Source organism: Amblyomma maculatum, chromosome 2 (genome assembly GCF_055883805.1).
Source record: "Amblyomma maculatum isolate TAMU_Amacu chromosome 2, ASM5588380v1, whole genome shotgun sequence".
Classification (NCBI taxonomy): Eukaryota; Metazoa; Arthropoda; class Arachnida; order Ixodida; family Ixodidae; genus Amblyomma; species Amblyomma maculatum.
Genome location: NC_139345.1, coordinates 12,647,463 through 12,661,810, shown reverse-complemented (window position 1 = coordinate 12,661,810; position 14,348 = coordinate 12,647,463). Strand labels below are relative to the sequence as shown.

The window sequence follows — 14,348 nt, the reverse complement described above, 5'->3', positions numbered from 1 at the left end:
TGGTTACAGCGCTCGACTACTGTTCCCAAAGACGCGGGATCGAATCCCGGCCCCGGCGGCCGCTTTTCGATGGAGGCGAAAAGCAAGGCGCCCGTGTGCTGTGCGATGTCAGTGCACGTTAAAGAACCCCAGGTGGTCAAAATTTCCGGAGTCCTCCACTACGGCGTCTCTCATAGCCTGAGTTGCTTTGGGACGTTAAACCCCACAAACCAACCAACCAACCAACCATCCTAATTTTCGAATGGCGCGCCGTGTTTTTCATGTTTCGACATATCTCGAAGTTGATGGCTCGACTATTGGCTCGTACTTAACTATAGAGACAAACTATAGCGAAAGATTAGAATATATTCCACATTTTCGCTATGGTTTGCCTGTGGTTCACTTTTGGAAACATTTTAACCAGGGATCCTGCCAACAAGCCGACGACCGGACATAGGAGAGGAAACGACCAATTTTCGGTCCCTTCAAGTATAGTGCTCTAGAATATTGGGCAGTGTGACGACCGGCGCCGGAGAGCGGGCCGCTTTTGCGATGACAGGAACCGACTACCGCGAGAGGGCGCGACGTGCAACAGGGGTGCCACGTTCGCCGCTCGGCGCGTAGCGGCCGCGGGGATAGCGGGGGCTTCAAGTGTTGAGCACCACTAGAGAGAGGGGGCGTCCATTCTTCCCTTTCCTACCGTGGTGGGCCACGGGGACAGCTTTCGGCTAAGTGGGCTCGCTGAATGCCGCCCGGCGACGTCGGAACCAATGAGCCAACCCAGGTGCAAACACGCACGGAGACAACCTGCTGGCGCCATCTACGCCGTCTAGCCAACCACCTCCTCACCCTCGAGCCAGGATCAGTCAGAGGGGCATGTTAACGAGTGCGAGCAGTGTTAGTGCTTGTGTGTGAGAGCGCGGGAGAGTGAGGAGACAAAAACACTCCCTCATAATCTGGCCTGCCTCTCACCTAGAGAACTGGCGACAAGTGTGTGTCGTGGGTCATAAAATGGAGACTGTTCCTCTAGCCAATCTCCGCTACCATGTAAATACTGTTTCCAGCCGCTTCATCCTTGTTCCTGCTCCAACAATCGACAGTGCGTGGCAAAAAAAAAAAAAAAAAGCTATATTCAGCCTTTGAGTTCCGTTGCCTGCCGCGTACCCCAGATTCCTCCGTCTTCTGTGCCTTGTGAACGAAACTCGGTCTGAGAGTGTTTTACACTATGCCACTCGACAGCCTTAATGGAAGATTACGCTTTTGTTTGTTGCACAGCGAAACGTGGAGCAATGAATAGGGGAGACTGATGCAAATGCTCGTCTGTCAGAACATACTGGCGTGAAATCTTGCATAGATGCTCAATCCGGACCTCTGTTGGAACTTTAATGATGCAGTCATACTAGAATTATATCAATTTTGGTGTTAAAGAAGATATATCGGCTGTAATAGAACTATAGCTTTGTGCAAATGTTTTTTTCCTCCTTTTGCTCCGCCGGGTTGGCGCAGTGGTTACGGCGCTCTACTACTGTTCACAAGGATGCGGTATCGAATCCCGGCCTCGGCAGCCGCTTTTCGAAGGAGGCAAAAAGCAAGGTGACCATGTGCTGTACGATGACAGGACATGTTAAACGGGCCCCAGGTGGTCGAACTTTCCGTAGTCCTCCACTACGGCGTCTCTCATAGCTTGAGCTGCTTTGGGACGTTAAACCCTACAAACCAATCAAACCAACCTCCTCCTTAAATGTTTTCCTGAAAAAAAAAATAATAATTTCTCTTTTCAGTGGTCACTACCATGGCACCACGAAATGTAACGGAACATCGCCTTTGTAGGCAGGTATTACCTTTTCAGCTTAGTTGCAGTACAAGGAAAATGCCATACGATTTCATTTTTTTCTTCAAGACTGTGCACAGGAGCGAAGTGCAAATAGTGAGTACGTGATTTAAACATAACAAAAAAAAAAAATTGCTAGAGTCATGACAGGATGGGCCTCAAATCGACTCGGGACCTTACGAAGAAACACTGTGGTCACTGGTAAGCAACTTAAAGAGAAATAACACCTAGGCATTATACTAATGAAGGGAACAATAAAAACTCCATTTAGTTCAGAAAACTCTCAAAGCCCTCTGCTTATGAAGCGGGATCGGTTATTGCCACTTCATTATTTCAAAGCTGTTGTGCAAGCAGACATGAGAAAAAAAAAAAAATAAGCAGTATTAAATCACACATCATATTGCAAATTGTGCCCCAGGACCTGCGCCAGCGTACTGCACATTCCCTGTAATGAACTAATGTATTGGGGCAAAAAGAACTATATCGACTTCAGCCATTTGGTAAACTGATCAGTATGTGCACCTTTACCTTGAACTGAACACGATGCAGTGAATAAATAAATATGAGGTGCAGTCCGGGGAGAAATTGTGTAATTCATTTTTTACAGAGCGAAAAAGGACTTCATTATGCGTCATACGGTGATGAAATCAGCTAGAAAGTTAATTACTTTGTGTTATGAATTATAATTATTATCAAAACATTAAAGAAAGTTATCCCAAGGGCAATGCCAAAATAGAAGCTTGCAATATGCAAGCTGCACCAGTTCCTGTTGGAAATCACCTGTCTGACATGTTCATAACCGTAACATTTACATATATCTATATGCATATATATAGCATCTAGAGATGTTATATATTTACAGCAGCTAAAATGTCTTATCTGTATGTGATCATTGGCTTTCTTTTGCAAAGCATAGGTGTTATCAAATATCACCATCAAACATCTTAAATTTTTTATTGATTTTTCATTGATGTCCGCCAGTTCTCTACATTTTTTGTACACTTGTGCTTCTTTCATGCAGAAGGAATTAAACTCAGTCACCTTGAAGATGTCAGCCAGGCCACGGATCTTCATCAGGCCTTTGTGTTAGATATAACAATCCAGCCTGGAGTGCACAAGCCTGTGCTAAGCCTCCTCAACCTTCAGTTTCTAAAACAGACTGCGAAGCGTTAGGGTGAAGTAACATATTGCACAACTGAAACTCGGACCATCACTAATAATTTCATTGCAATATGAAATCAGCCAGGCCACTGATCTTCATCAGGCCTTTGTGTTAGATATAACAATCCAGCCTGGAGTGCACAAGCCTGTGCTAAGCCTCCTCAACCTTCAGTTTCTAAAACAGACTCATATTGCACAACTGAAACTCGGACCATCACTAATAGTTTCATTGCAATATGAGATCACCCTCCATTCATCTCCTAACTCTACTTCCCTTCCTCAGTGTGGAGTAGCAGGCCAGGGTCTCTAAAACTAGCAGACTTCTACATCGTTCCTTTTATTAAATCACTTTCTCTCTTTTGCCACTCGCTGCACCGCTTGAGATTTTCCCAACCAAACCAAGCAAGCGGGCTGCCACTCATTCCATCCAAAAGTTTGACTGCATAGCATGAAGCGCTGTCTGCGCATTGCCGCCACATGTCAATGCGCAGCGTCGGCACGGGTTTATCATTGCTCAGCGAAGATGACATCCTGGCAGATGCAGCGTGTCGTAACATGAGGAAATCACCATATCTGCACGTTTATTACGCCACGCTACAGTTGGGTAATAATTAAAAGTAACTTTAGATTGGTTGACTCATGCTAAGCCTAACGGCTGGCTATTTGGAACCGCGCCAATGAAAGTTTAACAGATTCGAAGCCTGAGGATGTCGATCGACCTCTAGCCAGCAGCATGCACTGTTCTTTTTAAACAAGCGAGAAAATGGCAACGCGTGTGCTGAAACTTTGCTGGACTGATGGCGGCTGGCTCATCGACAGAAAACTACACTATGCAAGTCCGCTCGCCGCGATAGTCATGTTTGTGGTGGGCTTTAACGGACATCAAGATTTTAGAATGGCAGCGATCTAAAGTTAGGTGTCCCTGAAAAGCCAGTGCACGAAGATGCCCAATTCAAGAACAATGAGTATGGTGCAATTTGGTGTAATTAATATTGGCAGTTTTTATCAGGATGGTGCAGTCATGGTGCAGTCATGGTGCAAAGGTGTCACCACTGCATTCATTCTACTACCTGCATGCGATAATTTCTGATAAGTTCCGTATCTGCAATACAGATTAACAGTCATGGAACAAGCTGATTAAGGATGAATGGTGCAGGCATTTATAGGCGTAAAATGAATGTGCTTGCGGACAGGGCAGAGACGTCTTTTTCATTGGGGCGAGAGAGAAGCCTTAGCTACACTATAACAGCTCTCGGTTTGCAACTGAACTTCAGAAACATGGATTCCTATCTAATGTTTTGTCATCATACAAAATATATAATACATTCAAGTAAGTAACTTTGCAAGAAGTTGCACAATGCATGCCGCTGAGTGTGACAGTGGTTAGTTGCACCAAGAAAGAAACATACCAACAGCAGTTTAAACTTGTATATTTAATAATAATAATAATAATAATAATAATTATATAATAAAACATCTTATCTACTTTGTAGCTACTCAGGAAACCAAGCTAAATGCATAGGTCATCAGAGTCAGATACAAAGCTTGGGACACTTGAGGTTTACTTCCCAGTGTGTTGACTAATAAAAAGAAATGAAAAGAAAAACATCTTGAACGCTGCAGACTGCGCTTAGCAAGCAAGTACAATGCAATTTTTCTTTTATGTAAGAGGTAAGAGTATCATTGTTATCACCACCCTGCTTCTCAGACAAACATATCAAGTATGTGTAACATATGTGCATTTGCATCAACACTGGCACAAGGAATGCAATGCTCACATTTTCATTGAAAGCGAAAAAAAAAAAAAAAATACAGCATTGTCAACCGCAACAGTGGTCACCAACGGTCACAGCTGCACTTGCAACGCCTTCCGGTTGTTGTTTTTTCTAACAACCGAAACACTCCAAGCAGACACCTCCACAATGTAGAACAAGACCAAAACAAATTTTTGGGGGGTGGGATGGAATGGGATGGGGAGGGAAAGGGTGTGGAATCTGAGAGAAAGAAAATTACAACAAAAAGAATAGTCTCGTCTGCAAATGCCAACTCCGCTGCTCTCTCTCCACTCTAAACCACATGACTAGTTCTGGAAAGCCAACATAACTCAAAACAAGGCGCAATCAATAAGTTTTTGCAGGTGCCCACACAGGACAAACGCACCCTGCATGCAGTCAGTCTTTTCACATCATTCTGTCCCTTTTTCTGGCCCTCTTGCCTTTCACAACGAACCTCGTAATCTTGTTGCACTGACGAGGCTAAGTCATCACAGCTGGTAATGCATGGACACAAAATTCTACTGGAGCAGAATCTTGGGGCACAGGCTCGTGCAGGAATGTACAAAAAAAAAAAAAAAAAAAGAATGAAGAACAGTACAGCCGAGCGGTGCTCACCCATGGGGGGAAGAACAGTATATGAGGTAATAATGAGCTACACTACACGCCAAAAACTTCAAATGGTAAAGAGCACACTGCTCGCACAGAAATGGAAGCAACACATGACCTTAACAACAGCCATAGAAAGCAATTCACATTTTTACATGCTTCCTGAGGTGCACAAAGATTTCCCTTATGCCTTGCTAGGTCGTGGTTGTTGCGTTTGCAAGGCACTACTGCAAGCAGTGCCAAAGGACGCTACAGTAGCTGCCCTCACCTGCCTCCATTTTACATGGTTGCTACTCGCTCACCATTGAAGACTGCGGTGCGATATGAAGGAAACGGATTAATCTAAACTCACCAAAACAAGTGTGCTGATATTGTGCACTTCAGGTAGACTTTGACCATGCTTGATTTGCCCTTTTTTTTTTATTTATGCAATGTGGCAAAGAAGTTGCCAGAAAGAGATTTCATTGTGCTTTGTGCCATACGCAGACATAACCACTAAGACTGTGCAACTGAAAATGCTTACACTGCAAATAATTGGCATGCTTTCACCAGATCTACACGAGGCAAGTTAGCATTGTTCTTCCGCTCATGGCTGGCTAACAAACGAACACAACATTCCTGGGAATGCCACCTTGAGCAAAATTCACGGCAGTTCATGATTTGAGACAACACGCGAGCTCCTTCCCTTTCCAACACTACTTACTTACTTTCCCTCTTCTTCAACATTCCAAAGCCTTGGCACACTCTCACACCCTGGACAAAAATGAACAACAAATGACCAGGTGCATATGACAGACTACTACAGTATTACAGCTTCTGAGAGCTCAAGTAAGAAAAAAAGAAATCAAAACTGCCAGCAGCCCACAATCACTGCCTTTAGCATACATGCCAACAAACACTAGTGATACCACACCAACAAGCACAAGTGAGAGGTATTAGACCCAACATAATGCACAAGTGTTAAAAGTGTCTTTTCTAGAACTTATTGTGCTGCAACATGTCACTGTCAGAAGCGAATTGCACCACAGTCAACTGAACTTGATGCACCAGACTCAGCACCAACAATTTTCACTCTCAATATTAACACCAGTTGCCTATAAAGCACCTTTATCAACTACTTGCAGAAATCAGCTTAACACATCTGACAAATATAAAATGTAAGGCAGACTGAGGGTAACATTTCCCCACAAGCCAACAGGCAGCCCACGTAAATGCATGTTTGTACATGGCGTCCGGCACATTGTAACAAATGGAAGTAGTAAAAGTTGGCGGATGGTAGACAGAGAGAGAAAAAAAAGAACGTAACAGGAATTGAACAAACTACGAACTAACTACTCCTGTTAAGGCCACATGTAACTTACATACGTCGTACAGGAAAATTAAGGGAGGGAGGGACACCGTCTCATTTACAAAACTGCCTAAACATGACACCAGAAGATTCGACAGCTCACGACAAAGATACAAAATATGTACTTTTGCTGTCACACAAATGGAAGTTTGTCGTCTCAAATGAGATAACATGCAATACAGCTCCCAACCAGTTGCAGATACTGAAATTTGCATGTAAAAAACAATAACAGTGTGTTTCGACTGCCTTAACTCGCTCTGTTGCCCTACCAACATCCTCAACTCAGCAAGGAAGAGTACGCTGTACAAGATACAACAGGGTCATTGACTGAGAGGCAGCACAGCTTACATGCAGGAAGAGAAACTGCACACACTAAGAGACCTCGTGCTGCCAGCTTATGTGCATGAATAACAGCATGTGCATTTGACATGTGCCGAGTCAAACGTGACGTGCTGCCTGCTATTCTGCCACTCTGCTTTGCCTTTAGAGTCTCAACGCAGCCAAGGAATTTATAAATGCTCCTCATACGTTCTGTTCAATCTCATGACAGAAACACAAAATTGGATTAGCAAAAACATTTTGGTGCGTTACAGCTTTCTTGAGCTCTCGTGCACAGCTGGAGGACTCATGAGCAGCAAAAGCTGCAACATACACGGCTCTCCCAATTAGTTTTGGGAGTAGCAAAACTACTTGGTACCTGAAAAAAATTTCACTTCTTAATTTACTTAGTCTTTGGTGACACAATCGCTGGTTGATGCAACAGTCATTTCCCATTTTACCTCTCGAGAAGCTTAGTGTTAATGCTTGTGCAGCATTCAGCAAAAAATACTTAAGTTTATGCAACCCAGTAGAGCTCCTGCCAGGCTACATCATGCAACAGTAGACATTCATGGTGCCCTGCTGTCTCTTATTGTGGCTACTAGCCTGCGTTTTTGCTTTGCAGGCACATAATCCGTGATAAAATGTGAAATTAAGCAATCTGAACTGTTGCATGCTGTTCTTATGCAATGCATATATGCAAGAAGCAATAGCGGCTGAAGAAAGAAACATTTTCAGAATATTCAAGCAATGATTAAAGACGCTGTGCGGTTGCATACATTCTTTTCATACTTCTATGCTTTAGCCCCACAAACTTTTTCACATAAGGTTAAGTAATGGAGAAGGGGCAAGAATTATTAAGGAGCACAAGAAACATTAATATAGTTTCCTTATTTATGCAGCTGTTACCAATATTGAGAAAATTAAGCAGCTAAGAGTGATGAGTGAACATAATACTTTTGATGCACAGAATGCTTGTGTTAACCGAGTGCTTTCAGGACTGATAGTTTGACATAAAGCTGCAGTAAAGAAGCGATTGCTGTTCTGTAGGCTGTTTGTTATTAGATAGCTATTAAATACTGTTATCTCAAACACTAATGAAAATAGCTACAAAATGTTTGATACCTAAAAAAAAGCATCCTGTTGCTGGGACTTCCTCAGACTTGGATGGATCTCCACATCAAGATAAGGATATTGCATCCTTTGCCCTTGCCATATAAAAAATAATGAATACTACATTATATAACACGCCATATTTTAACAAGTCATTGCTCTCTGCAAGCAGCTCATATTGACATTAGTGATACAACTACTGTGTGTGACGCATTCTTTCTTCTTAAAGACTGATTATATTAAACCATGACAAGCAAGAAGGAAATATATGTACAGCCTTCATTAGCAAATTAAAGTTCATATTCTTGGACTTTGAACACAACAATCATATAAGAGCTATATTAGCATGGCACACAGTCATACGTTGCGTCTTGCTAAAATGTAGAAAGTTGTTCAATAAAGCTTTCCTTATTTTTTGCTTGCACAATCATGAGCTAATGAAGAAGCAGAAAACAAATGCCTGTATGCCATACCAAAGCAGAGCACTAGACATTTTCCACAGGGCGTGCTTCACAATCTTAAACAGAGGAGTGATGGAAATTGTTTTATGAGAAACATTTCAAAGGTGTGCAAAAATTGGCTGCATACATTGGTGGCTTTTTCAAACATCTGAATAGGAATGACTGCTTATCACCAGAATGGGTGCGGAAAGTCACATGTGATGAATCAGTGCTTAAACAATACTTCTTTATGTACCGCAGAATAATATACAGAAAGTTTTAAGTTCTTCCTTGCCTTCTGACAGAGAAAAGAAAAGTAAGAAGAGAGAATGCAATTAAAAAATTAGACTGAGCAATTGGATGTACACAAAACTCATAACACAAGAACACATCACATTCCTGGTCCATACAACATTAAAAATGGGGAATTTTTCGGCGTGACACTCCATACATAAAACCTGCAAGTGCGAATGGTGGCAGAACGAACTTACACGCAACAAAAGTAAGAACTTGTGATGAAACCATTTTCACTAGATAGCAGCACTTTTACGAAATCGATCGGATATGTTTTATGAGGCCATTTTCAAGATTAGCTAAGCTGAGCAACATTCACATCAGTGACATCAAATCATCACTGCTTGCAACAAGTCTGGGCATCACTGTGTGCAAATAGTTCGGTCACACCACAATGCAGCATAGATTATATGCAGGCGTCACGTGAAGTTACACCGCATACTGTGGGAAAGTTCATTGGTGAATTTCAAGTTAATGAAGGGAAGACCAGCATACTGAAAGAAGCATTACTCATGCACTGTGTTTTCGAATGGCCAGTAGTGCACATGGGCTCTAAATATCATACACATAGCAACCATACTCTAGCATACACTTAAGCACGACATAGCAAAAATTTAAGCCAGATCTCATGCAATCTCTCTTAGCTTACAATCGCTGCCGTGATAATCCAGTAACCTAACAACTGCAGCTACAGAATTAAAACCTCAAAGTTAAGTAAAAAATCTTACCAACTTCCAAACAACTGTGCACTCTCCCTTTTACTGCAATGTTGGCACGCACATAAATCACAAACAAGTGGCAACAGTTGTTTCACCAGTGCTTTTTTCTGTGCGCTTGCCATCAGTAAAGAAGGAGCCAGAATAAAACAGAAGCCAGACACTGCTGGTTTAAAACAAAGGAATAAAGCAACGATAATCAAGCACACATGAAGACATTCACACATTGTGTAGAGGCATGCTCAATGAACAATGAGGAAAACACAAAATGAGATACAACCCACACTCTATGGATGATGAATGGCTGAAACGCACAGAAACTGAACAAGGTGGAGCTCAAGCTGCCACTCCACAATAAATGAGCTCATCATGCTGGCTTCCCTTGTGCCACGTGCAGGAAAAAAAAGAACCCATTGCATTTCTCTCTCTCTCAAAAACTCCTTTTGCTTTGTCTTCGAGTGAGAGATAAACAGGGAGAAGAGACGTAGCTGTGTGTTTGTGTGTGTGTGTTTCATGTGGGTGTATGCACAAGTCCATTCCCTTCACAAAACAGTGCCTCTTCATCTTCAAGATGTCATGGAGGCAAGTCCGCAGTCATTTATGCTTGTGTCACTTAGAGCAACCTGCTGTTGGCTTTGAGTTGTCAGTCATCGCTATCGCTGCCAGATTCACTTAAGTGCAGATCTTCACCTGGGAAGTAAAAACAATAAAGGCAAATAATTAAAATACAAAGAAGAAAACAAGCGAGAAATCCAACAGAAAACAATTTGCAGCTGAAGCAGCTTGCAGTAATGGTTGTTTTTTAGCAGAGTATGTGAAGAGAACAGTGCTTTAGAAAGCTCTTGCACTGAAATTCTTGCCTGCTGGTAAGTGCAGTCTGCAGTGCACTAAAAAAGATCCCCTAATCAATTAATCAACATTATATATATCATATACACTCCATACAAGGTGTCTATTTTTTCAGCTTCTTTTGACTCGTCCTTGGTGTAGACATGGTTTACCCTAGATAACGGTGGTGCCATCTATCTTAGCAAAGACTTATTAAAGACCTGGAGATCCAGTGGCCGCTGCATGATGGTACAGTGCCACCCGATGCTACTGCCAACAGATATATATATATTTTTTTTACCTTGTTCTTGAAAGCCACCTCTCAAACCAGGGTACGGCGGAGGCTTTCGGCAGAGTGAGCCCAGTATGCTTTGCGTAATACATTAGACGTAGCCCTTGCAGATATATTTGTCAGCAACTCTTGTTTTGGCTACTTCTTCTCTTACATGCAGTAGGCTCCCATTAAAATTAACTCAGTTAAGGTAAATGTAATGTCCTTTGTTGGTGTCTCATAGACTCAATCCAAGAAAAGAAAGCTCTCTTAACAGAAATAAAGCTGTCACTAATACTTTCAGAGGATCGCATGGCTTTCTTGAGCGAGGACCTTCTGTGTACATTGGCATGAAGACGTGGGGAGGTGTTCTGGCAGGCAAGTGTTTTCGTGGGCAAGCATTCTTCTCGAGAAATGTTTTTATGAAGGAGCAATCTTCTGAAGAACCATTCTTGCAGTATGTGTGGTAGGCAGGACGCCATCACATCTATCCACACGAGACACTGCGGTCTGACCAGGCCAAGATCTCTGCTGCCAGCATCTCTGCTGCCTCCAGTAAAGAAAACGGCAATAAGGTGTGGGGTGCACTCTCCCATTTGCTTTGGTCTTAAGAAGTTACTTAACTTGTGCAGTGTTGCGACATTCATTTTCATAACGTGGAGGTCCTACATGATCAGATACTGGTGTAGTTTGTCTGTTGCCTGCCGTAGAAGAAAAGATGCGCAGTGCACCTGCCCAAGGAGTTGTTAATGGCCGTCCTGTGGAAGCCACTAGATAAGCCAAAAAAAATAAATAAATAATGTGTTCTTGTGATTTCAGAATCTGTACTGTGTGGGTAACTATCTGGGCAGCCTCAGAGCACCTGGGGACTGATAAACAAAATGACACCGCAAGTAGAAGCTGCTGTGGAAGTGAGAAAGAAATAAAAAAAAATAAAATAACAGAACTATGTTACTGCAGGCTTATTTCATGCCCTAACCCTCCCGGTCACTCCATGCATAGTGAAATAAATTCCCTCTTTTCTATAAATTGCCTTCTTACTGCAAATGAATTTATTCACTTATCATTTTTAACAGGTGAACTTTGCATACTGTTATAGCGTTTCTGGGTGCACTTCTGAGAAGACAAATTTTCGTGGTCCCTTTATTTCACCGCTGCTATTTCGCGATCCTAATAGGCCACAGATCACATAAAATCAAAGGTTTTCCATGCACTGCTGAACTTAAACTGCGAGGCACTGAAGCATGCAGCCCTGTCTAGGAGGTAGTCTGACATCTGAGGTTTCAATTTCCATGTATACTTTTTTTTTTTTTTTTTCAGCATATGATGCAATTAGTGAGGCCTCCCTCATCCTAAGGCACGGATGGCGTATCAAAGAAGGGGCTTGGCTTGGTTAGCAAAACATTTTGCTGCTGCAGGCGACGTGACTGCAGTGGAACAAATGGAAGAGAACCAGCAGCATGCATGTTTTGCTCTTTCCAAATAGCGAGGAGCAGAGCAAACTGGTTTTAGAACAGTGAAGAGGCCAGACGATGCGACAGACGTCATGCACCAATAAAGCTTGATGCAGGCACTTGATTGCATACAAAATTATATGGGTGTGCGATCAAGTTTCTTTGGGGAAACAAATGAACTGCACTGGAATACTGACCAATCGTATGCTCAAACATGCAAAATGGCCATGCAATCATAAGAAGTATTCCAGCCAGCTTCTGTCAGAAGATTGCTCGCAAGGGCATGCCAACAGCATGATACTCCTCCTGAGAGAGGGTGCGGCATGTGGTGCTACGTTCGCCGCTCTGCGCGTAGCAACTACAGAACTATGGAGCTGCATGATTCTCTTTGCAGCTAATTTCGCATGTGATGCAGCTGGTAGAAAAGCTAATAAAGGGGCTACTTATTTCCCTTTCCGCAGCACCAGTTCAGGCGCTCCAGTTTTCTCGATGACAGATACAGGGGCTCGGAAACATCCTTTTACTTCTGTTTTTGATTTATTCAACAACAAAGACTCACATACTACTACTACGATTGGTGTGTGCAAATGCAAGGCATCACCAAGACTACCTGAACCCAGCAGGCTTTTTGTGGGAAATGGTGCAGGTCAATCCAGTACAAGCATAAGCGTGCTGCAGCTGCCTGATGTTTGCGTTAACCAGCCAACCAAGATGAAATTGCAGCTGTGCTACTCTGAGCGGATGGCCACGGGTAATCATGGAACAACTCCAACAGGGCAGCTGCAGCGAGTGTGCCTTCAGCAAGTGTGCATTTGGATTCTGCATGTGTGGTGTCAAACGTTATGGATGGCACAGAGGACAACCAGCTTTGGGAGTATACCAAGAAGGCGAGCTCGCCTGATGGCAATTAGCATAAAAGCAGTGTTGAATGGCGAAATAAAATGCTCGTATCTGTTGCCAGCTTTTTATTTATCTGACACAGTATAGTCGCAGTGGTACTACCACAGTGTGTTAATGTGTATCTATAGGCCCGATTTGTGTATAACCCGCACCTGAGAAAATTTGATGAAAGCAAGTGCTGCTTATACGTAAGTATATATAGTACTGCGATCAAAAATTTACTACAGAATGCGTGTCCCAGAAAAAAAGTGTGTTGTAGCTCTGACTGCAGATCCATAAACAAGGCAGCAGTGGATACGCAATGTAGGTCCCTTCATATTTTGACACATTTCAGGAGATAAGATTATGCAACTATGAAAAATTAAATACTTTTCTGCACACTCATGTCCTGTATATTAGTGATGGCAATTTATACGTCTAAGAAAAATGTGTTATGTTGGTGAGGCAGATCTTAATCTAAATAACACAAACTAAAACGAAAGTGCTCACATTTGAGAGAGGGACCCCCCAGCCAAGCAATTTGCTTACACGTACACTACTATCTTCGTTGATGAGTGACCACACTTTGCAGGGCACGGCAATCACTTTTACTAGAGGCCTTAAAAAACAAACACCCAGTGTCAAGGCCTGAAATAAAACCCTTTCTGTCTGAATGCTATTAGGTTTCAGTGCCTGTATAAAAGGCCAGGCTTATTCTAGGAACACAAAAAAAAAAAAGCATCACTAAAGTGCTCATTTGGGGCACATTTAAGATAATTTTCACAGGTGTCAATAGTTAACTGGCAGCGGGCACACATGATGAAGAGAGACCTGGGCCCCGTCTATATACTGCTAATGCACAGTCTAAGGAAAAGAACACACATCATCAGACAGCTTGCTCTGCATGGCAGGGAGACTGGGCTGATGTGGATGCTTCTGCTAACCAAGCTAGTTTTCTCTCGATGTACCCACTTGCCCCGTGCTCCCCTTACGTCACATTGCTTATTTTGAACACTGTGGCCTCAAATGGCAACAAAAGTGGCTTCGAGGTTGCGTCAGGAAAGTCCACTGGTGCAGATTTGTTTGATGATAGCAGCAGCAAAGAGTCCGAAGATGACCACATCAGCTCCGACTTCAGCTCTGATTACAATTCAGGCAACGATCAGCAATTTCAACAAGAGGATACTTTCAATTTTAGCTCTCTTTAGTAGCTACGCTTGCTCACTGTGTTCTCACTCTTTTACTTCTATTTGCTAGGATTTCAACAAACTTGTGGCAGTGATACTGCCACCAATACAGAAGACGATCAAGTTTTTAATGAGATGGAAACTCCAC

At 42.7% G+C, this 14,348-nt stretch overlaps 1 protein-coding gene across 3 annotated transcripts in view; it reads right to left on the bottom strand.

Annotated features, from left to right (window-relative positions):
• Nucleotides 1-4,389: 4,389 nt before the first annotated feature.
• The window catches only part of Eaf (ELL-associated factor), a 143,769-nt gene continuing 133,810 nt past the window's right edge, over nucleotides 4,390-14,348 (bottom strand). For all 3 annotated transcript variants that reach the window (XM_084593237.1, XM_084593238.1, XM_084593236.1), the window contains exon 7: nucleotides 4,390-10,271. In XM_084593237.1, the coding sequence (XP_084449363.1) occupies nucleotides 10,225-10,271 (47 nt within the window). In that variant the 3' untranslated portion in view covers nucleotides 4,390-10,224. The remainder of the gene's footprint in view (nucleotides 10,272-14,348) is intronic.